At 46.7% G+C, this 19,119-nt stretch overlaps 1 protein-coding gene across 2 annotated transcripts; it reads right to left on the bottom strand.

Annotated features, from left to right (window-relative positions):
* Positions 1-1,086: 1,086 nt before the first annotated feature.
* AFMID (arylformamidase) lies at positions 1,087-19,078 on the bottom strand. Of its 2 annotated transcripts, XM_029211872.1 has the most exons (11): positions 18,766-19,078; positions 16,794-16,884; positions 8,845-8,949; positions 8,715-8,763; positions 7,538-7,623; positions 7,370-7,442; positions 7,086-7,183; positions 6,756-6,834; positions 6,506-6,647; positions 6,193-6,297; positions 1,087-1,838 (listed from the first exon to the last, which is right to left on the bottom strand). In XM_029211872.1, the coding sequence occupies exons 1-11, from the start codon at positions 18,823-18,825 to the stop codon at positions 1,806-1,808; spliced, it is 921 nt and encodes a 306-aa protein (XP_029067705.1). In that variant the 5' UTR covers positions 18,826-19,078; the 3' UTR covers positions 1,087-1,805. The 2 variants fall into 2 exon arrangements, with proteins under 2 accessions (XP_029067705.1, XP_029067704.1); XM_029211871.1 differs by lacking the exon at positions 1,087-1,838 and having other exon boundaries at positions 5,683-6,297.
* Between the last annotated feature and the right edge of the window lie 41 nt (positions 19,079-19,119).

Below are 19,119 nucleotides of genomic sequence, written 5' to 3' on the forward strand. Positions count from 1 at the left end.
ACATAATGCTGTTGTGAACATTGGGGTGCACGTATCTTTTCGAATTAATGTTTTCATTTGCTTCAGGTATACATCCAGGAGTGGAATTGCTGGGTCATATGGTAATTCTATTTTCAGTTTTTCGAGGAACCTCCATACTGTTTTCCACAGTCGCTGTACCAATTCACATTCCCACCAACAGTGTAGGAGGATTCCCTTTTCTCCACAGCCTTGCCAACATTTGTTTGTGGTCTTCTTGATGATGGCCATCCTGACAGGTGTGAGGTGATACCTCACTGTGGTTTTGATTTGCATTTCCCTGATGATTAGTGATGTTGAGCATCTTTTCATGTGCCTGTTGGCCCTCTGTATATCTTCTTTGGAAAAATGTCTATTCAGTTCTTCTGCGCATTTTTTAATAGGCTTGTTTGTCTTTATGATGTTGAGTTGTATGAGCTGTTTATATATTTTGGATATTAACCCCTTACCCATCATATCATTTACAAATATTTTCTCCCATTCAGTAGGTCGTCTTTTCATTTTGTTGATGGTTTTCTTTGCTGTGCAAAAGTTTTAGATGTAATTAGGTCCCATTAGGGTTTTTTTGCCTCATTACATTCTTATCCTAAAAGATCCAAATAATCCAGATGAAGCCAAAACACCCCCTCCTCGTGTTCCCGACGCCACTTCCCTCCCCAGAGGGGAGCAGAGGTGTTAGGTGTGGAGCCTCCCCAAACTTTTTCTCTGCATTCACACACACGTGTGCACACACAGAAACATGTCATTTTGTGAGTATTAGGTAATGCTGTTGAGATGGTACTATACTGTATCGTTGAGCATCTTGCTCTTTGTCAGGTAACAGTATGTCTTGGAGATGTCCCCCGTTATAAACACAGACCTCGGACTTCCCTGGTGGCACAGTGGTTGAGAGTCCGCCTGCCGATGCAGAGGACGCGGGTTCGTGCCCTGGTCCGGGAAGATCCCACATGCCGCGGAGCGGCTGGGCCCGTGAGCCATGGCCGCTGAGCCTGCGCGTCCGGAGCCTGTGCTCCGCAACGGGAGAGGCCACAACAGTGAGAGGCCCGCGTACCGCAAAAGAAACAGAAAACAAAAAACTACAGACCTCTTTCTAATGATGGTCGGCTGCTCAGATGTACTTACTCCCTACTGATGAATATTCAGGCTATTACCTATTTTCGCTATAATCAATCATTCTTGAACTGCTAGCTATTCAGAGTGGGCGAGAGAGGGGTGTGGTGGATGGTGGGTGGACCCAGCTGGCTCCTTGGGAACTGAATGCACACACACCCCTGTGTGTGGGGGGGAGTGGCAGAGGAAGTGTGTTCTACCTGTGGATGTCACTGTCCTGTCAGTCAAGGTGTTAACCGCAAGGATAAAATCCCAGGGCTTTCCGGAATGAATCCAGACGTCAGGTGGAGCCCAGGACAGAGTAGACAAAGGAGTGAAACAAAAACACAGAACAAAAACTGGTTTGGGGAGCTCTTACTCTTCATTTTGGTTGGGAGTTGTCACTTTTGTTTCACCCTCTCAGCAGACTGTGGGCCAGATTCTGGGTATCACACATGGCGTGGACCTGGGCCAGACCTTCCCTGGAACCCGCTCGATCCAGGCCAGGGGCAGGCCATGGAGATTTGTACTCGTGTCCAGAGCAGTGAGGGGAATGGACCCTGGCCGGGGTGGGTGGACAAACAGAGGCGCTGCTGGGCACAGGGAAAACTGAGGCCGGCAAGAATGGGAAGCAGTCGGGCTCTTGGGAGAAGTTTCACAAGTCGGGGTGCATGCTGGTGGCGGGGGTTCTGGTGTCATCAGGACTCCTGGAAGATTGTTTTCAAAATAATCTGCAGCAGGAGGGAAAAATACAAAAGCTCCAGAGTTGGAGAGGCTCTTGTGAGGATCTCTTGGGAGGAATTTGATTAAAGAAACAGGCTACATTTTCGATCACAGAAACGTAATTTAAATGAGTCCTTTCCCACCTCTCATTTGAAATGTCGCCCACTCATTGCCCGTTTTTGTATGACCCATGAGCTAAGAATGGCTTTACATTTTTAAACAGTTGGAAAAAAAATCAAAAAAAGAATACTTTTGTGACATGTAAAAATTCCATAAAATTCAAATTTCTGCATCCATAAGTACAGTTTTATTGGAGCAAAGCCACATTTAGTCACCTGTGAATTGTTTCTGGTGGCTTCTGAGCAACAGTGGCAGAGTTGGGTAGTTCTGTCACAGACCATATGGCCCTCCAAATCTAAAATATTTATTAGGTTTCTTTAAGAGATATCATTTATTGGGGGCTTGTTTTTCCCCAGTTAAAGAAAAAGTCATACATGTTCATGGTAGAAAATGTGGAAATTGATTTTTTAAATCCATTGTAACACCACTGGTAAACATTTTTTGCGGATGCATATATATGCCTCTAAGGGCCTAGCTATCTATGTATCATAAAACTAGGAAGATACTAGGCCAGTTAATTTTTGTGGTTTTGCTCTTACCTCTGAAGCAATTTGACATGTCCTAACTAATTTTCACAAACTTCACTCTGTTACCTGATTATATCATAATTTAACCTCATTAGACATTTAGGTTATTTCCAAGTTTAGAACATTAATAAAGCTACAGAGACTATCTTTCTGTGTTTCTCTGATTATCCTGAAGACAAATTCCAAGCAGCAGAATTACTGGGTCAGTGGGTTTGGGTCCATATTGCCAGGCTGTACTCCCGAAACGTCAGGCCAACGTGTGCTCCACAGGATGGGGGAGGCCCACTTCACTGTGTCTTCACCAGCATTAGGCACTATTATAACTAGAATATTTCCCGTGAGAGGTGGGAAAGGACTCATTTCCAGTTACATTTCTTTCTTTCTTTTTTTTTTAAAGATTGTTTGGATGTGGACCACTTTTAAAGTCTTTATTGAATCTGTTACAATATTGCTTCTGTTTTATGTTTTGGTTTTTTGGCTGTGAGACATGTGGGATCTTAGCTCCCCGACCAGGAATTGAACCCGCACCCCCTACACTGGAAGGCGAAGTCTTAACCACTGGACCACCAGGGAAGTCCCATTTCAGTTACATTTCTATGATCACTAATGCAGCTTACTTTTCCCCCATGTTTACTGGCCATATATATTTCTTTTTGAATTATCACTTATTTTTTGTCCATTTTTTCTATTTATTTCTGTTCTTAAAGAGAAATAAGACATGCTCTTATTAAGTGGTACAAACTATTGATACTATGTATAAAATAAACAAGCTACAAGGTTATATTGTACAGCACAGGGAATATAGCCAATATTTTATAATATCTTTAAATGGAGTATAGGCTATATAAAAATATTAAATCACTATGTCACACACCTGAAACTAATATAATATTGTAAATCAACTAAATTTCAATTTAAAAAAAGAACTATTCTTATTGATTTGAAAGTGCTCTTTGTGTGGTAAGGATATTAACTATGTGAATTAAAACTGAACGCTATAAAAGCCTAATGGAGGGACTTCCCTGGTGGCACAGTGGTGAAGAATCCACCTGCCAATGCAGGGGACACGCCTTCAAGCCCCGGTCCAGGAAGATCCCACATGCCGCGGAGCAACTAAGCCCGTACACCACAACTACTGAGCCTGCGTTCTAGAGCCTGTGAGACACAACTAATGAGCCTGCATGCCACAACTACTGAAGCCAGCATGCTACAACTACTGACCAGCGCGCTTAGAGCCCATGCTCCACAACAAGAGAAGCTGCCGCAATTAGAAGCCCGTGCACTGCAACGAAGATCCAATGCAGCCAAAAGTAAATAAATAAATAAATAAATAATTTTAAAAAATATTTAAAAAAAAAGTCCTATTGAGGTGGCAGCTAATTGGGAGTGGGGGGAGGGGGAATTGGAGGAAGGTGGTAAAAGGTACAAACTTCCAGTTGTAAGATAAATAAGCACTAGGGATGCAATGTACAACACGATAAATTTAATTAACACTGCTCTATGTTACATATGAAAGTTAAGAGTAAATCCTAAGAGTTCTCATCACAACGGAAAAATATTTTTTTCTTTTTCTTTTCTTTTGTATCTGTGAGATGATGGATGTTCACTAAACCTATTGTGGTTCATTTCATGATGTTTGTAAGTCAAATCATTATGCTGTACACCTTAAACTTATACAGTGCTGTATGTCAATTATATCTCAATAAAACTGGAGGAAAAAGAAATATAAAAAAAAAGTAAAGTTAATCAGGTACCCACTTTCCCAGGAAAAAAAAGAAAAAAAGTAGTAACTGTATATTTTCCGGGTCCATGGCAAATATTTTCCCCAATCTTGCCTTTGACTTTTTTAAAATAATTTTTTCAATTGAAGTATAGTCAGGACTTCCCTGGTGGTCCAGTGGTTAAGACTCCATGCTCCCAATGCAGGGGGCCCAGGTTTGATCCCTAGTCAGGAAACTAGATCCCACATGCCGCAACTAAGAGCATGCATGCCGCAAGTAAGACCTGGTGCAGCCGATAAATAAGTAAAACTTTTAAAAATAAATAAATAAATTGAAATATAGTTGATTTACAATGTTTCAGGTATACAGTAAAGTGATTAAGTTATATATATATAATATATATATTTTTTCAAATTCTTTTCCTATATAGGTTCTTACAAGATATTGAATATAGTTCCCTGTGCTATACAGTAGGTCTTTGTTGGTCTTCTATTTCATATATAGTAGTGTGTATAGGTTAAACCCAAATTCCTAATTTATGCCCCCCGCTTCCCCTTTGGTAACCATAAGTTTGTTTTCTGTGTCTGTGAGTCTATTTCTGTTTTGTAAATAAGTTCATTTGTATCATTTTTTCTTTTAATTTGTTTTTTTAATATAGTTTTTGGCTGCGTTGGGTCTTCATTGCTGTGCACAGGCTTCCTCTAGTTGCGGCAAGCGGGGGCTACTCTTCGTTGTGGTGCGCGGGCTTCTCATTGTGGTGGCTTCTCTTGTTTTGGATCATGGGCTCTAGGCGCGCGAGCTTCAGTAGCTGTGACACACGGGCTCAGTAGTGTGGGGCATGGGCTTAGCTGCTCTGCATGGGCTTAGCTGCTCCGCAACATGTGGGATCTTCCTGGACTAGGGATCAAACTCCTGTCCCCATCATTGGCAGGCAGATTCTTAACCACTGCACCACCAGGGAAGTCCCTGTATCATTTGTTAAGATTCCACATAATAAGTGATATCATGAGATATTTGTCTTTCTCTGTCTGATTTACTTCAGTTAGTATGATAATCTCTAGATCCATCCATGTTGCTGCAAATGGCATTATTTCATTCTTTTTTATGGCTGACTAGTATATATATACCACCTCTTTATCCATTCATCTGTTGATGGACATTTAGTTTGCTTCTTGGCTATTATAAATAGTGCTGTTATGAACACTGGGGTGCATATATCTTTTTGAATTATAGTTTTCTCCAGGTATATGCCCAGAAGTAGGATTGCTGGATCATATGGAAACTCTATTTTTAGTTTTTTAAGGAACCTCCATGCTGTTCTACATAGTGGCTGTATCAATTTACATTCGCACCAACAGTGTAGGAAGGTTCCTTTTCATCCTTAGACTTTTTTTTTTTGTGGTATGCGGGCCTCTCGCTGTTGTGGCCTCTCCCGTTGCGGAGCACAGGCTCCGGACACGCAGGCTCAGCAGCCATAGCTCACGGGCCCAGCCACTCCGCGGCATGTGGGATCTTCCCAGACCGGGGCACGAACCCCTGTCCCCTGCATCGGCAGGCGGACTCTCAACCACTGCGCCACCAGGGAAGCCCCATCCTTAGACTTTTAAAAGGATTCTCCACATTAAAATTGTAATAAACATTTATGTGGCCAACTCCATCCCTCCTTTCCCAATGGAGTTGGTGTTGCTTTTATGCTTACACACAAACAAGCTAATACTTTCTTGTACCTGCCTGTCCCCATCCACACCACAGCCCCATGCAGATCCCACCTGTGTGCCAGGACCAGCCTCTGCAGATCACCTGGGGCTGTTTCAGAGGGAGGTGAAGTACAGGAAGCAAGCGTGGCACTCAGTCCCTATCGTCAAGTCCCCCAACCTCCTGGATGCCAAAGAGCCAGCGAGGTGACTCCCCATGCCCCCTGCCTGGCCACCTCGCCTTATGTGTAGGGGCTACAGCAGGATGCATTCTGTCCATGGTGAAGGGATGCACCCTACCTGGGTGAGCACATAGTCCTTCTGGGTTAGGTTCCAAAGGATTTCAAAGTGATCCACATCATGGAGCTCTTCAAAGGAGGCTTTCCACCCTCCTCGGCACAGAGTCTGAGTAGGAGAAACGAGGGAAGAGGAAGCATGAGGCTGCGGGGGGTGGGGGGAGAGGGGCTCTCGCAGCTGCCTGGCACATACCAGGTGCTAAGTATTTATTGAAGAAATGACTGGTACCGTGGGGTCCGTTTGGGTGAAATAAACAGGAAGATAATAAGACTGCATGACCCTCAACCTCGAGCCAAAAGCGGGGTGCTGGGGGTACCTGATAAAGTTCCCTGGACTGTCGGTGGAATTCGGGGCTGTCGTGTTGGCCCACAGTCACCAGGATGCGGCAGGCTGGATCCACAGGCTGTGTCGGGGCTGTCTTCAGGTGCCACTGTGGGCTGTTCCTCTGAGCATCCTCCCTGGTGCAGGGAGTAAGTGTGGTCAGGACAGAGAGCAGCCTTTGCTGCACCCCTGGCCCTCCTCGCAGGCTGCAGGCCAGCTGGGGGACGAGGGGACAAGTGACTCACAGGGTTGTGAGGAGAGAGGCATTCTCAGAGGTGTGCATGACAGGCTCCAGGTCATAGATCCCACTCACCAGGAAGAAGCCTGTGAAGGTAAGGAACAGTCACAGAGCCAGGCTGCAGGTGGGGCAAGATGGGGCCAGCCCGCCTCCAGGGCCAGTGGGGCAAGGCCAGGGTAGGGGGCAGAGAAGAAGCAAAGCAGGCCCTGCTCCCCAGGCTCAAAGCCCCGAGGTCAAGCTACTCACAGCTGTTGAAATTTCAAGCAGCTGTTACAGACCCTCAGGCCCATCAGGGGAGGGTGAATGCTGCCCAGCCAGGCTCAGTCCCCGTGGAAACCTTTGAGGTTGGGCGTGACTCCATGCTTGGTCCAGTTGGCCAGGAGCATCATGGCGGCGAGGTGAGCCCCAGCTGAGTGTCCGCACAGGTAAATTCCCCTTGGGTGGGTCAGAGCAGAGAGCTGGGTTTGCATCCAGTATAACCAAAGCAACAGGCCAGTATCAAGGAGTCCCAATTTGCCTTTTGCTCCAAAGCCAGAGGGGGCAGTTGGGCTGCATCCAAGAAGCTTAGTCCACTGTCCTCCCGCTCAGTCTGACAAAAGGAAAATCTACAGCGATACCCACTGGTTGCCTGGATACTGTTTCTGGACAAACACGATGCTCTGGGTCACCTGGTCTACCATCTGGTCCAGGGTGCCTGTGCAGAGGGTAGGAGCTATGTCAGGCTCTGCCGGGGGCCCTCTCCCCTCCAAAGCCCACCAGCCCTTGCACCTGCAAGACTACCCTCATTACCTTTGGGGGCAATGTCATAGGCCACTATCACCACAGCCACTCCCTGTGCTGTCAGTGGGCTGACCATGAAGGCTGACGAGTCTTTACTGCAGAAGGAGACAAAGACATGACAACTGGAGGCCACTTGGCCACTAGGCTGCTTCTGTGTCCTGTCCACCCAGGGCACTATCGCTCTCTGACCTGGTGCAGTAAGGGAAGAAGGGAGGCTTTGTCCTTATGACATCACATGCTAGCTATGGGACCCTAGAGACTATATTTAACCTCTGAGCCTAATTTCCTTCTCTGTAAAATAGGAACAATTATGTTTTTTCTCTTAGGGTGCTGTTTTTGAGAATTGAAGGAGGTGAGACATGTAGAGAGCTTCACAAAGCAAAGGGTAAAAATGCAGTAAATGTAACATTAAGATGATATGCTTGAAGAGCAGTAGATCCTATAACAGACAACTCCTTAGTAAGATCCTAGGGAACAACAGTGTCCCTGAAGATCCCAAATTCCCCTCTGCTTATCTTAGGATGCCCCGTGGTCCCAGTTTGCCTGGGACTCTCTCTTTTTTTACCACTGAAAACCCCAGGTCCTGGGAAACCACTCACTTCTGAGCAAACAGGGATGGTTAGTCACTGTGGTTTTCCATTTGATTAGAGTAGACTGAACAGGCTTTTCATTGTGTATAGTGGATCCAATAGTGTCTCCCCAAAAAACATGTCCAAATCCTAAACCCCCATACCTGCAAATGTGACCTTATTTGGAATAGGGGCTATGCAGATATAATTCAGAATCTTGAGATGGCATCATCCCAGATTTAGGATGGGCCTTAAATCAAATGACTGGTGACATTGTAAAAGAAAGGAGAGGAAGGACTGAAATACAGACACACAAAGACCCTGTGAAGATGAAAGTTGAGGTTGAAGTGATGCGGTCACAAGGCGAGAAAGACCTGGACACCCCAGAAGCTGCAAGAGGTAAGAACGGGTCCTCCCCAGAGCCTTCAGGGGGAGCGTGGCCCTGCCCACACCTTGATGAATTTCAGATTTCTGGCCTCCAGAACTGTGAGGTAAGACATTTCTGTTGTCGGAGCCCCCAAGTTTGTGGTAAGTTGTTGCAGCAGCCCTAGGAAATGAAGAGTCCAGGCAAAGATGAATCTCCCTTTTTCTCCATTCATCCAAATCCCCCGACTCACCTTCCGCTCTGCCAGTATCCTCCATGAAAAAACATGAGGAACGGCAACGCTGTAGGACAAAACAAAGGGCGTGTGGGCCGAGGCAGGGCTCCCAGCTGAGATCCATGGGGGACCACTAGCCCCCGCTTACCTTCAGACACTGCCTCAGGAAAGTAGATGTCCAGTTTCTCCCCTTCGCCATCTCCATAGGGGACATCAAGCAGGTTCCTCCCGGTGGCCTGGGCCCTCTTGGTAGCTGTCTCCAGAAATGGACAAGTCGCTGTCAGCACAACCTCAGGCAGAACCTTTTTGCCGAAAGCCCCTTTGGGTTGACCAGTTAGCTCCAGCTATCAGTGCTTCCCCAAGTCCTCATGGTAATCGGGGCTGGGGTCTGAAGCATCCCACAGGTGCATAGTTACAAAGAAATCAGACTGGCCCATCCAAGTGGGGGCCAGAACTATCTGTGACGTCTGTCTCTGGTGAGCTGGCAGTTCTGATGGGCGCCATTTCGACCACTACTTTATTACATGCCTATTATGTGTGTTACACTTGGCTATGTGCTCTGGGAAGTATAAACTTTTCCAAGTATTTGGAAAAATAACCTTCTAGGAACTAAGATATAAAATCATTTGAAACAAATAGATAATAAAGCAATATGAATATATAATTGAGCACCATGATGGGAGAGGTCAGAGGGATGTGAAAATTGGCTAGGACTGGGGTCAGGAGAAAGGAGGAAGTACATTTACGTAATTTACCGTAAGTAAATTAAATACCAAAGGCAAAGGCCTAGAGGTGGGATGGGACTCTGTATGTTCATGTTGCAGTAAACAATGTCCCCTCAAGGCCCCACTTCGATCACTGAAACCCAGGAAGCTCAGCTTCCTCTATCACTGGGTGCCAGAGAGTGTAAACTGGTAATTTCTTCCAGGGGGGCAACTTGGAAATATGTATCAAAGCCCAAGAAGATCATATTCCTTGATGCATAAGTCCTTATCTATACATTTATTATAAGGAAATAATCAGAAATATTCTTAAGGACTTGTTTTAAAGATGCCCACACTAATGCTATTTATGACAGCAAAACATTGGACACAGCCCAAGTGATCTACAATAGAAAACAGGTAAAATACATTATGGTATATCCCCTTTCTCTCCTTTATTTATTTAAAATTTTTTATTTTATTTTTTTAGATTTATTTATTTATTTTTGGCTGCATTGGGTCATCATTGCTGCGTGCGGGCTTTCTTTAGTTGTGGTGAGTGGGGGCTACTCTTTGTTGCCATGCACGGGCTTCTCATTACAGTGGCTTCTCTTGTTGCGGAGCACGGGCTCCAGGCGCGCAGGCTTCAGTAGTTGTGGCTTGCGGGCTCAGTGGTTGTGGCTCACGGGCTCTAGAGCACAGGCTCAGTAGTTGTGGTGCATGGGCTTAGTTGCTCCGAGGGATGTGGGATCCTCCTGGAGCAGGGCTCGAACCCATGTCCCCTGCATTAGCAGGCGGATTCTCAACCACTGCGCCACCAGGGAAGCCCCTCTCCTTTATTTTTTATCCCAGCATTCATTAATCCTTCATATATTTTTTACTTGTTTACTGTCTGTCTGTCACCCTAACTAGAACATGAGCTCTGAGAAGACAAGGGCTTTGCTTTGCCCACCTCTGTACACCCAGGACCTGGTACATCATAACCACTTAAAAGAAAATTGTGTAGGGAGTTCCCTGGTGGTCCAGTGGTTAGAACTCGCACTTTCACTGCCGAGGGCCTGCGTTCAATCCCTGGTCAGGGAACTAAGATCCCACAAGCCGTGTGGTGCAGCCAAAAAAGAAAAAGAAAACTGTGATGCTCTGTGGTGACCTAAATGGGAAGGAAATCCAAAAAAGAGGGGATACATGTATATGTATAGCTGATTCATTTTGCTGTACAGCAGAAACTAACACAACATTGTAAAGCAACTATACTCCAATAAAAATTAATTTTTAAAAAGAAAAGTGTGTAAAAAAATGAAAGAAAAAGAAAATTATGTAATGAATAAATATTTCAGTGAGTAGTGTTGGGTCAATTGAATATCTGAAGGAAGAAAAAAATAGTTTCTTGATCCCTACCTCACACCACACCAGACCAATTCCAGACGGACCACAGCTTTAAATGTGAAAGCGAAGACAATAAAGCTTTTAGAAAAGGAAATAGGAAATCCTAATAACCTTGGACTAGGCAAAGATTACACAAACAGGACCCAAAATGCATTAACCAAAAAGGAAATACTGGAGGGAGAGTATTTTGCCACGTAAAGAGCGAAAGCAGGTTACACAAATACCATACAGCACGAACACTGCAATCTTTCTGATACTGAAGATTGGTGGCAAGAGACCTTCAACTTGGGATCCCTGTCCCTGGAAGCCTCCAGATCCCCAACCTCGGTGGCCACGGTCCCCCCGCCCACCGGCCCCTTCCCAAATATACTCACCAGGGCTCCCTTGGGTTGGGTGATTCTGCAATTCCAGAAAGGGCAAACTAGGTAGACGAAGATAGTTTGCATAGATTGTGTTTATGCAAGTGTGAATAAACTGTTTAAATGGGCCGCCTCCATTTCTGCTGGACTGCCCAAGGTCAAGAGAAATAAAAATGATGGCAGATGCCAAGTTTCCCACGTGCCTAAAGCAGGGACCAGGCTGCCTCTGCAGGACAGGTGAGGTGGCTGAAAAACCGATTTTGCCATCATCAACACCCCACCCTTGAGTGAGGGAACAAGGCCAGGGGGAGGCTTCTTAGGAAAGGGATGAGGCTGGCTGTGTTCTGTGGGTTCCCACTCCCTCTCCCATGGAGGGGTGGAAAGGGGCTTCCCATCTCCTAAAGCTTCAAGCGACCAACTGCTCAGAGCCTGATGTGTGACTTCTACAAGGATCAGACCCAAACAGGCTTCACCTGCCCCCAGGTGCCACGCTGGGTACAGACCACTCCACAGGACACACTTAACTGAATCAATCCATTATTAAATAGGTACGTTTTACTTGATTAGAACCATGAGATTCTGTTAAGCAAATCAAATGCATTGCATCTGCGATTATAATTTGAAGTGCTTTTTTCAGAATTCCATCACATCTTGTAAGTTGCATTGAAAAGTTGACGGGAATTTAATCTGAGCTATCTGAGCATTAACTTAAAAAATAAATGAAATGCCATTCATTTTTCTTTTGAAGAAATAATATGTTTATATGGTTAAAAAAATATACAACAGGAATTTGCATGCAATATCCCTGCCAAGGTGGCTGTTATTATTAATATGGATATGGACTCTCTCTCCGTTTAATCCAAAGGGCAGCATATGAAATACATTTCTGCCCTGCCTGTTTCACTTCATATTTCTTGGAGAGCTTTCCCAATCAGTACATAGACAGCTTCCTCGTTCTTTTCTTTTTTTTCATAAACAGTTAACTTTCTCTTCCATCCTATGGCTGCACCTTAATTTGTTTAACCAGTAGTGACACTTTTTTTTTTTTTTTTTTTGCTGTACGCGGGCCTCTCACTGTTGTGGCCTCTCCCGTTGCGGAGCACAGGCTCCGGATGCGCAGGCTCAGCGGCCATGGCTCACAGGCGCAGCCGCTCCGCGGCATGTGGGATCTTCCCGGACCGGGGCACGAACCCGTGTCCCCTGCATCGGCAGGCGGACTCTCAACCACTGCGCCACCAGGGAAGCCCTGGGTTAGAAAGAATTTTTAAAATTGAAGTGTAGTTGACTTACAATATTATATTAGTTTCAGGTGTAAAACTCAGTGATTCAACGTTTTATCGATTACACTCCATTTAAAGTTATTACAAAACAATGGCTATATTTCCCTGTGCTATACAATATATCCTGTTGTTTCTCCATTTTATACATAGTATCTCTTCTAGAAATAATTTTTAATGCTATTAAAAACAAGATTGCACATTATAAGTACAGAACACTTTCTCCTAGGAGAAAAAAAGACTATAAGAAATGATATCACAGTGTTAACAATGGGTGACAATTATTGACGGTTTTATTTTCTAAAATCCTTTTCAATCGGCAAATGCTCCTTTTGTAATCAGAAAACAATTGTTGCCTAAAAATAGCCAACCTCAGAGAGTGCAGAGCAGGGCTATTATAATGTGGTCTGTGGACAATGGGTGTCCCACACGGCTTGCTACTGGTCCATGATGAACTAAGTAAAAAGGTGGAGGTAAACATTTGGAATACATGCAGTTTGGTAGAATGGCTGTGTCTATTGAACTTAACAAGAAATTAGGGCTTTCAAACAAAAACTTGTGCATGAACGTTCACAACAGCACTTTTCACAATCACCAAAAGGTGGAAACAGCCCAAATGTCCATCAATGGATGAATGGATAAACAAAACGTGGTCCATCCATACAATGGAAAATTATTCATCCATAAAAAGGAATGAAGCACTGACTTGCTACAACATGGTTGGACCTTGGAAACATTATGCTAAGGGAAAGCCACCAGACACAAAAGACCACATCTTGTAGGATTCCATTTATACGAAACGTCCAGAATAGGAAAATCCATAGAGACAGAAAGCAGTCAGTGGTTGCCAGGGGGCTGCTTAACGGGTAGGGGCTTTCCGTCGGGCGATGAAAATGTGCTGGAACCAGGTAGCGGAGACGGCTGTACAACATCGTTAAGGTACTAAATGCTGCTGAATTGTACACTTTACAATGGCCAAAGTGGTACATTTTATGTTATGTGTATTTTATCACAGTAAAACAGAATTGGGGCCTGTATTTTGCGTACCTTTGTTTTCTTCCTTTGGTTTTTCTGATGGAGAGGAAAAAGCACAATCTCAGCCTTGAAAGGCAGGAGGGGACCTCAGAGAGGCTCTCAGTCGCAGGGGCTGTCAATCACGAGGCCCCACCCACCTCGCTGGTGATTGGTGCTCCTTGGGCGAGGCGTGGTTTGGGGGAATGGGAGTTTGGAACTGTGCCCCAAGCCGGGTTATACATATACCTCCTTTAGTTTCTTGTACAATGTGTTTTTACTGAGTCTTGTTACTCAAATTTAATAGCTACTGGTAGAGGAAACAGTTCTTCAAACCTCCCTCTGCCCGTGCTCACCCAGCTGTCCCCAGTTGCCCAGTCTGAGAGAGGCCAGGCCTTGGTGGAGGATAAAAGTGACCTACTCGGGCTTCCCTGGTGGCGCAGTGGTTGAGAGTCCGCCTGCCGATGCAGGGGACACGGGTTCGTGCCCCGGTCCGGGAGGATCCCACATGCCGCGGAGCGGCTGGGCCCGTGAGCCATGGCCGCTGAGCCTGCGCGTCCGGAGCCTGTTGCTCCGCAACGGGAGAGGCCACAACAGTGAGAGGCCCGCTTACCGCAAAAAAAAAAAAAAAAAAGAGTGACCTACTCATTGGAAGAGGGCAGTCCCCACTGCAAGTTACAGGTCGACGCTGTTAGAATGAATATAGATCAAAAGAAAAACAATTTCATTCTCCGTAGTGCAAAAAAGGAAAAGAGAGTTACCTTCCTCCCTTTTCTTAGAGCATTTATTTTTAGGAGACCTCATCAAATATCCTTTCTCTACCCCTTTGGGAATGTGTGTAAATATTTTATCTCTCTATCTATCTATCTATCTATCTATCTATCTATCGCTGCGCGGCTTGTGGGATCTTAGTTCGCATACCAGGGACTGAACCCTGGCTCTCTGCGTGGAGTCCTAACCACTGGACTGCCAGGGAATTCCCCATATGTAAATATTTTTTAAAGCTAAAAGAGTCTCTTGCCAGTTTTACAACCTAGGAACGTTCTTCTCAACGACCTGGGAGCTCTCCCTTTGAAATATAATTATCAAGCAAGATACCCCATGGCAGAGAAGGACCCTAACTTCTGCAGGCACCTGGCTCCAAGTTGCAAAACCACCTCTTGCCTTAAGGATATGGGAATTTCTCGTCTTCCTCTGGATAAAGGCAATTTGCAAGCACAGATGGCCACCCTTATGGAATTAGGATGGAATAGGGCAGTAGATAGTGCCCTCAGGTCCTCTTGCTTGAACACAGGTATGCTGATTTTGAGAACAGGTATGCCCTACGGATATAAGCCTGGCTGTATAAAAGGGTGAGGTTTCTTTCTGGTTTTGCAATCTCCTTACTCAATTAAAAATCATGTTTTCTTTCTCTTCTACCTCTGCGGAGAGGTTTTCTGGGTTGGCGGGGGATTCCACTGTTCATTTTTTCCGCTTTACATTCCTTCGCCATCTTCTGAGAGTTTGACTCCAAGGAGGCAATCTGCAGGTCCAGAGGTCTGGGGAACTCCACCAAGAGAGGCAGCTGGTGGCACCCACCAACGCCACCTGACTGTCATCACTCCTTGTCAGCCTGCTCCCCTCTTACCTGGAAGCTCAGCTCTGGGAAGTGGTGGCTGTCCCTAGCCACATGCGCTTGGGTGAGTTGTTTAACCTCATCATGCAGGACTAGGATGGGGTGAGTGAGACACCTCAGGCACAGCATGGGGCAGGGCACCAAAGACTCAGTAATGAGGATCGCTATGGGCTGAAGGCTTGTGCCTCCCAAAAATTCATACCCTAATGTGATGGTGACTTTGGGAGGTAATTAGGTTTAGTTGAGGTCATGAGGGTGGAGCCCTTGTGATGAGATTAGTGGCCTTATAAGAAGAGGAAGAGCAAGCGTTTCTTTCTCTCTCTTTCTGCCATGTGAGGATGCAGGGGAAAGGGGTCTATCTGCAAGCCAGGAAGAGTACCCTCACCAAGGAACCAAATCACTTGGCACCTTTTTTTTTTTTTTTTTCAATTGGCACGTTGATCTTGGACTTCTCAGCCTCCAGAACTGGGAGAAAGAGATTCCTATTGTTTAAGCCACCCAGTCTATGGCATTTTGATATGGCAGCCTGAGCTGACCAATACAAAGATAACATTTTTAAGTGCAATATTTTTAAAAATCAAAATTAATGCCAAAAAGTCCACGATGAAAGAAATATCAACATTTCCAATAGAGACAGCCTCCAACCCTGCGCATGCATGGCTCCGCCCACTCACCTGGCCCTAATGCCCCCCTGTTGTCACACTCACCTTCTTCACCAATGAAATAGGGCAGATGCACCTGCGGCACCTCTGGGCCAGCTGGAGCATCGAAAATAGGAAGGGAGGTAGGATGTGAATGTAAAACTGTCCATAGGGCTTCTCAGGAGGGATTGCTAAAGACAGTCTCTGAGGGCAACAGCCTCAGAGTCTCTTCTAAGCCCTTGCTTCTTATGAGAGACTCCCTTTCTCTACAGGGTCAGCTCTTTTCTCCCTCAAGACAATTACAATAGACAAACAGGTTTTCTACCAGCTCATGTAGGTTTCTCTGCACACTCAAATATATATTGAGTATACAGAGACATATTTGGTGCAGAGCTAGGCACAGTAGGGGACTCTGAAGAGCCCAGGACACAGCTCCACCCCCTATCAGGACAGGGAGGGCGCTGAAATGTACTGGAATAAACCCCCACTAGCCTGTCCCTCCAGCTGGGTTATCTCAGTGTAGAGAACCACCAACCCTGGGAGCTCCAGTCAGCCTGCTGACACAAAGCTCATTTGCCAACATCCAGTTTTCCGACTTGGAGGAGAGGCTGGCTGCTCCCTCACCCACACGTCCCCCATGGAGCCCGCCTGCCCAACCCAGCTCAAAAGGTTCTAGAGACCCAGGGCTGGGATGGGAATTAACCTTGAGACTTCACTAGCTTACAGATTCCCAAGCCCTGATTTCTCTAAAGAAGAAAAAAAGACTTCTTTGCTTTTTGTAGATAGCAACAACATTCCACATTCAGCAGCCACATTCCTTTTTTCACTCCACTTCCCTGGGCCACTGTGGCCTTAGGGCCTGGGCATAGTTGGCAGGTTGGCTGAGCAGGAGGGGAGGTGGAGCATGGTCACTGCCCCTGCCCTGCCTCCGGCAGTCCTGCAGGGAGGGCTCCGGGGCACCTGGCCCCGAGCAGATGAGGTGCCTGGACTTTGGGAACTGTCCCGAGAGGCTGGGGCTGGGAGGCCCCTCCTCCCCGCCCTGGCATCCTGAAACACTGCCACATGCTAAAGTCCACCTGAAGCAGCCACAGAGAGAGCCCCCGGTACCTTCGTTTCCTATCTGTGAGTAGGTCCTCAAGGCCTCCTCTGCTCCCAGTCGGACGACCCATCTGCTCGGGGAGTACTGATTCTCCAGCTCCTACGGAACAAAGACATGAAGTTCCATAAGACCTTTGACCTCCATGCAGACTGTGCTCCTGCCCCTCCGTGTGCCTGTATGCTCCTCTCGGCCTGGAGAAGCCCCTTCCCTGATATCTCAGGCTCTCATAGATGCCCTTAGCTTCCTTCAAGCCCCCCAGTCTCCAGCCTGGCAATCCACTCCCCACTCTCCCCCCACTAACTAATTAGGCGTTTCAGATACAACATGGCAGATGCTGCCAGATCCATGGTCTAGAGCAACGGCCATGCCTTTCACCAGCAGGACAGCTTTACAGGGAAATGAGGTCCCATAGATCTGTCCCAGTTAATGCCATCACGGGTACCACTTCCACAGCGGCTAAGACCACAGGAAGCCAGGGAGCTGGGGTGGCCACTGCAGAGAAAGTGATGTAGAGCTGATATTCCCTGAAAAGGTATGATTCTGACTGCAGGTGGACGCAGCACCATCAGTGAAACAGAGGTGAAGAGGAAGGAATCAAAGGTCAGTTTGGAAATGTTGGCCAGCCAGATTGTTGAAACACAGAGGTGAGGCTGCGAGGCGGGGGCCGGGGGGCGAAGGGTCTTGAATGTCAAGCTAAGATGTTCAGACTTAACGCAGAAAGTAATAAGGAACCAGGTTTTGGAGAAAGGGCTCAGAGGCAAAACAATAACAACAAAAAAACAGGTGAAGTCTGGACTGGGAAATTTGAAGACAGGTGGCCTCATGGAAAGGTCTTGGGCTCTGGAATCAGATGGGCTGAGTGCCATCCAAGCTCCATCACTTGCAGGCTCTTTTACCCTGGGCAACTTACTGACAGTTCCCTCATCTGTATAATGGGCAAAACAATAGTACGTTACTTCATTCACATGACTTATAGCTTTCAGCCTTGTGAGGCTGTATACCTCGTGAGGCTGAAAGCTATAAGGCATGTAAATGAAGTCAAGCTAGCCACTCAAATGTGGGTTTCCCCCTCTTCCCACTGAACAGGGTTCTTGGCCAGGGGTCTTTGGATCTGTACAATCTATGCCCGTCAGATGTCTGCAGTCATACCTCGCACACTCTGTGACTGCTATTCATCATCTTTTATTATTGCTATGATTTATAATAATGATAATGCAATGGGTTTCTGAAAGTGCTCTGATATTATAGGGGTGTGTGTGTGTGTGTGTGTGTGTGTGTGTGTCTATGTGTGAGACAGACAGACAGACAGAGAGAGACCGAAAAAGAGAGGTTAGGATTTCTTGGGGGCAGTATCTGTAACTGTCACCACATTCTTAGAGGCGTCCGTGACCAGAGAAAGAACCACTACCTGAAATGTAGGAAAACTAGTTAGGAAATTATAACAGAATAAGCATAACAAATGCTTTGCATATGTGGTTTCTAACCCCCATAACCTTCCCTCAGTAAATACCAGCCCTCCGGTATTTACTCCTTCAGGTCTGACACATCCTCCAAACATTGCACAACCTCAGATTAAGGTCCGGAACTTCGGCCCCAACCTCATCCCGGTTTATGGGTATTGACATAGCCAGGGCTGGACTTCCCTGGCGGTCCAGTGGTTAGGAATCCGCGCTTCCACTGCAGGGGCAGGGGTTCAATCCATGATCAGGGGACTAAGATCCTGCATGCCACGCAGTGAGGCCAAAAAAAAAAACCATAGCCAGGGCTTCCATTTCCTCTACCCTTAAAATCAGGCTAGCAAAAGCCTACCTGTGGCGAGAAGTAAAATATCAATAAATCACAGTGCTAAAGCTTTCGGGAGCTGGCACACAGTAGGCTATCAACGGCGCCCACAGGAGTGGTTCTAAACTTTTTTCTCAATCCCCATCTCATCTCTGAACCACACTCCTCAGCCCCAGCCTCTCCCAGTGATCCGCCTACCTCTTTAGACATCCTCTTCCAGGGAGCCCCGCGCTTAGCAACTCCGTCCAAGTCATCCATCCCGCTGTGTGCGAGCCGACAGGCGCCCGGGCCGCCTTTTTATGCCAGGAGGGCGGGGCTCTGGTCAGGCCCCGTCCCTGGGAGCCGCGCCCACCGCCCTGATGAGCTGAGCCTGGGGCGCGCGTTCCCGGTCCCTCCCACGAGGGGGCGGGCTTAGGTCAAATCTCCCGCCGGTCCCACAGCCGCACGCTGATTGGCTCCGGGCCGGCGGCGCCGGCTCTCGATTGGCCCGCGCGCCGGGGATAAAGAAGCACGGCGCGGGAACTGACGAGAGCCTGCAGGGCGGCGGCGGCG

The sequence above is a fragment of the Monodon monoceros genome, unplaced genomic scaffold (assembly GCF_005190385.1).
Source record: "Monodon monoceros isolate NGI ecotype Baffin Bay Population unplaced genomic scaffold, NGI_Narwhal_1 Super_Scaffold_9, whole genome shotgun sequence".
Classification (NCBI taxonomy): Eukaryota; Metazoa; Chordata; class Mammalia; order Artiodactyla; family Monodontidae; genus Monodon; species Monodon monoceros.

Bases quoted from the DNA above. Each gene is read 5' to 3' on its own strand.
- AFMID (XM_029211871.1), bottom strand. From the start codon at position 18,825: ATGGATGACTTGGACGGAGTTGCTAAGCGCGGGGCTCCCTGGAAGAGG. The intron at 8,950-16,793 runs GTACCGGGGGCT...TTCTGGAGACAG, and splicing joins CTCACAGATAGGAAACGAAG to CTACCAAGAGGGCCCAGGCC. The intron at 7,624-8,714 runs GTGAGTCGGGGG...CTCCTTCTGCAG, and splicing joins GGATACTGGCAGAGCGGAAG to TAAAGACTCGTCAGCCTTCA.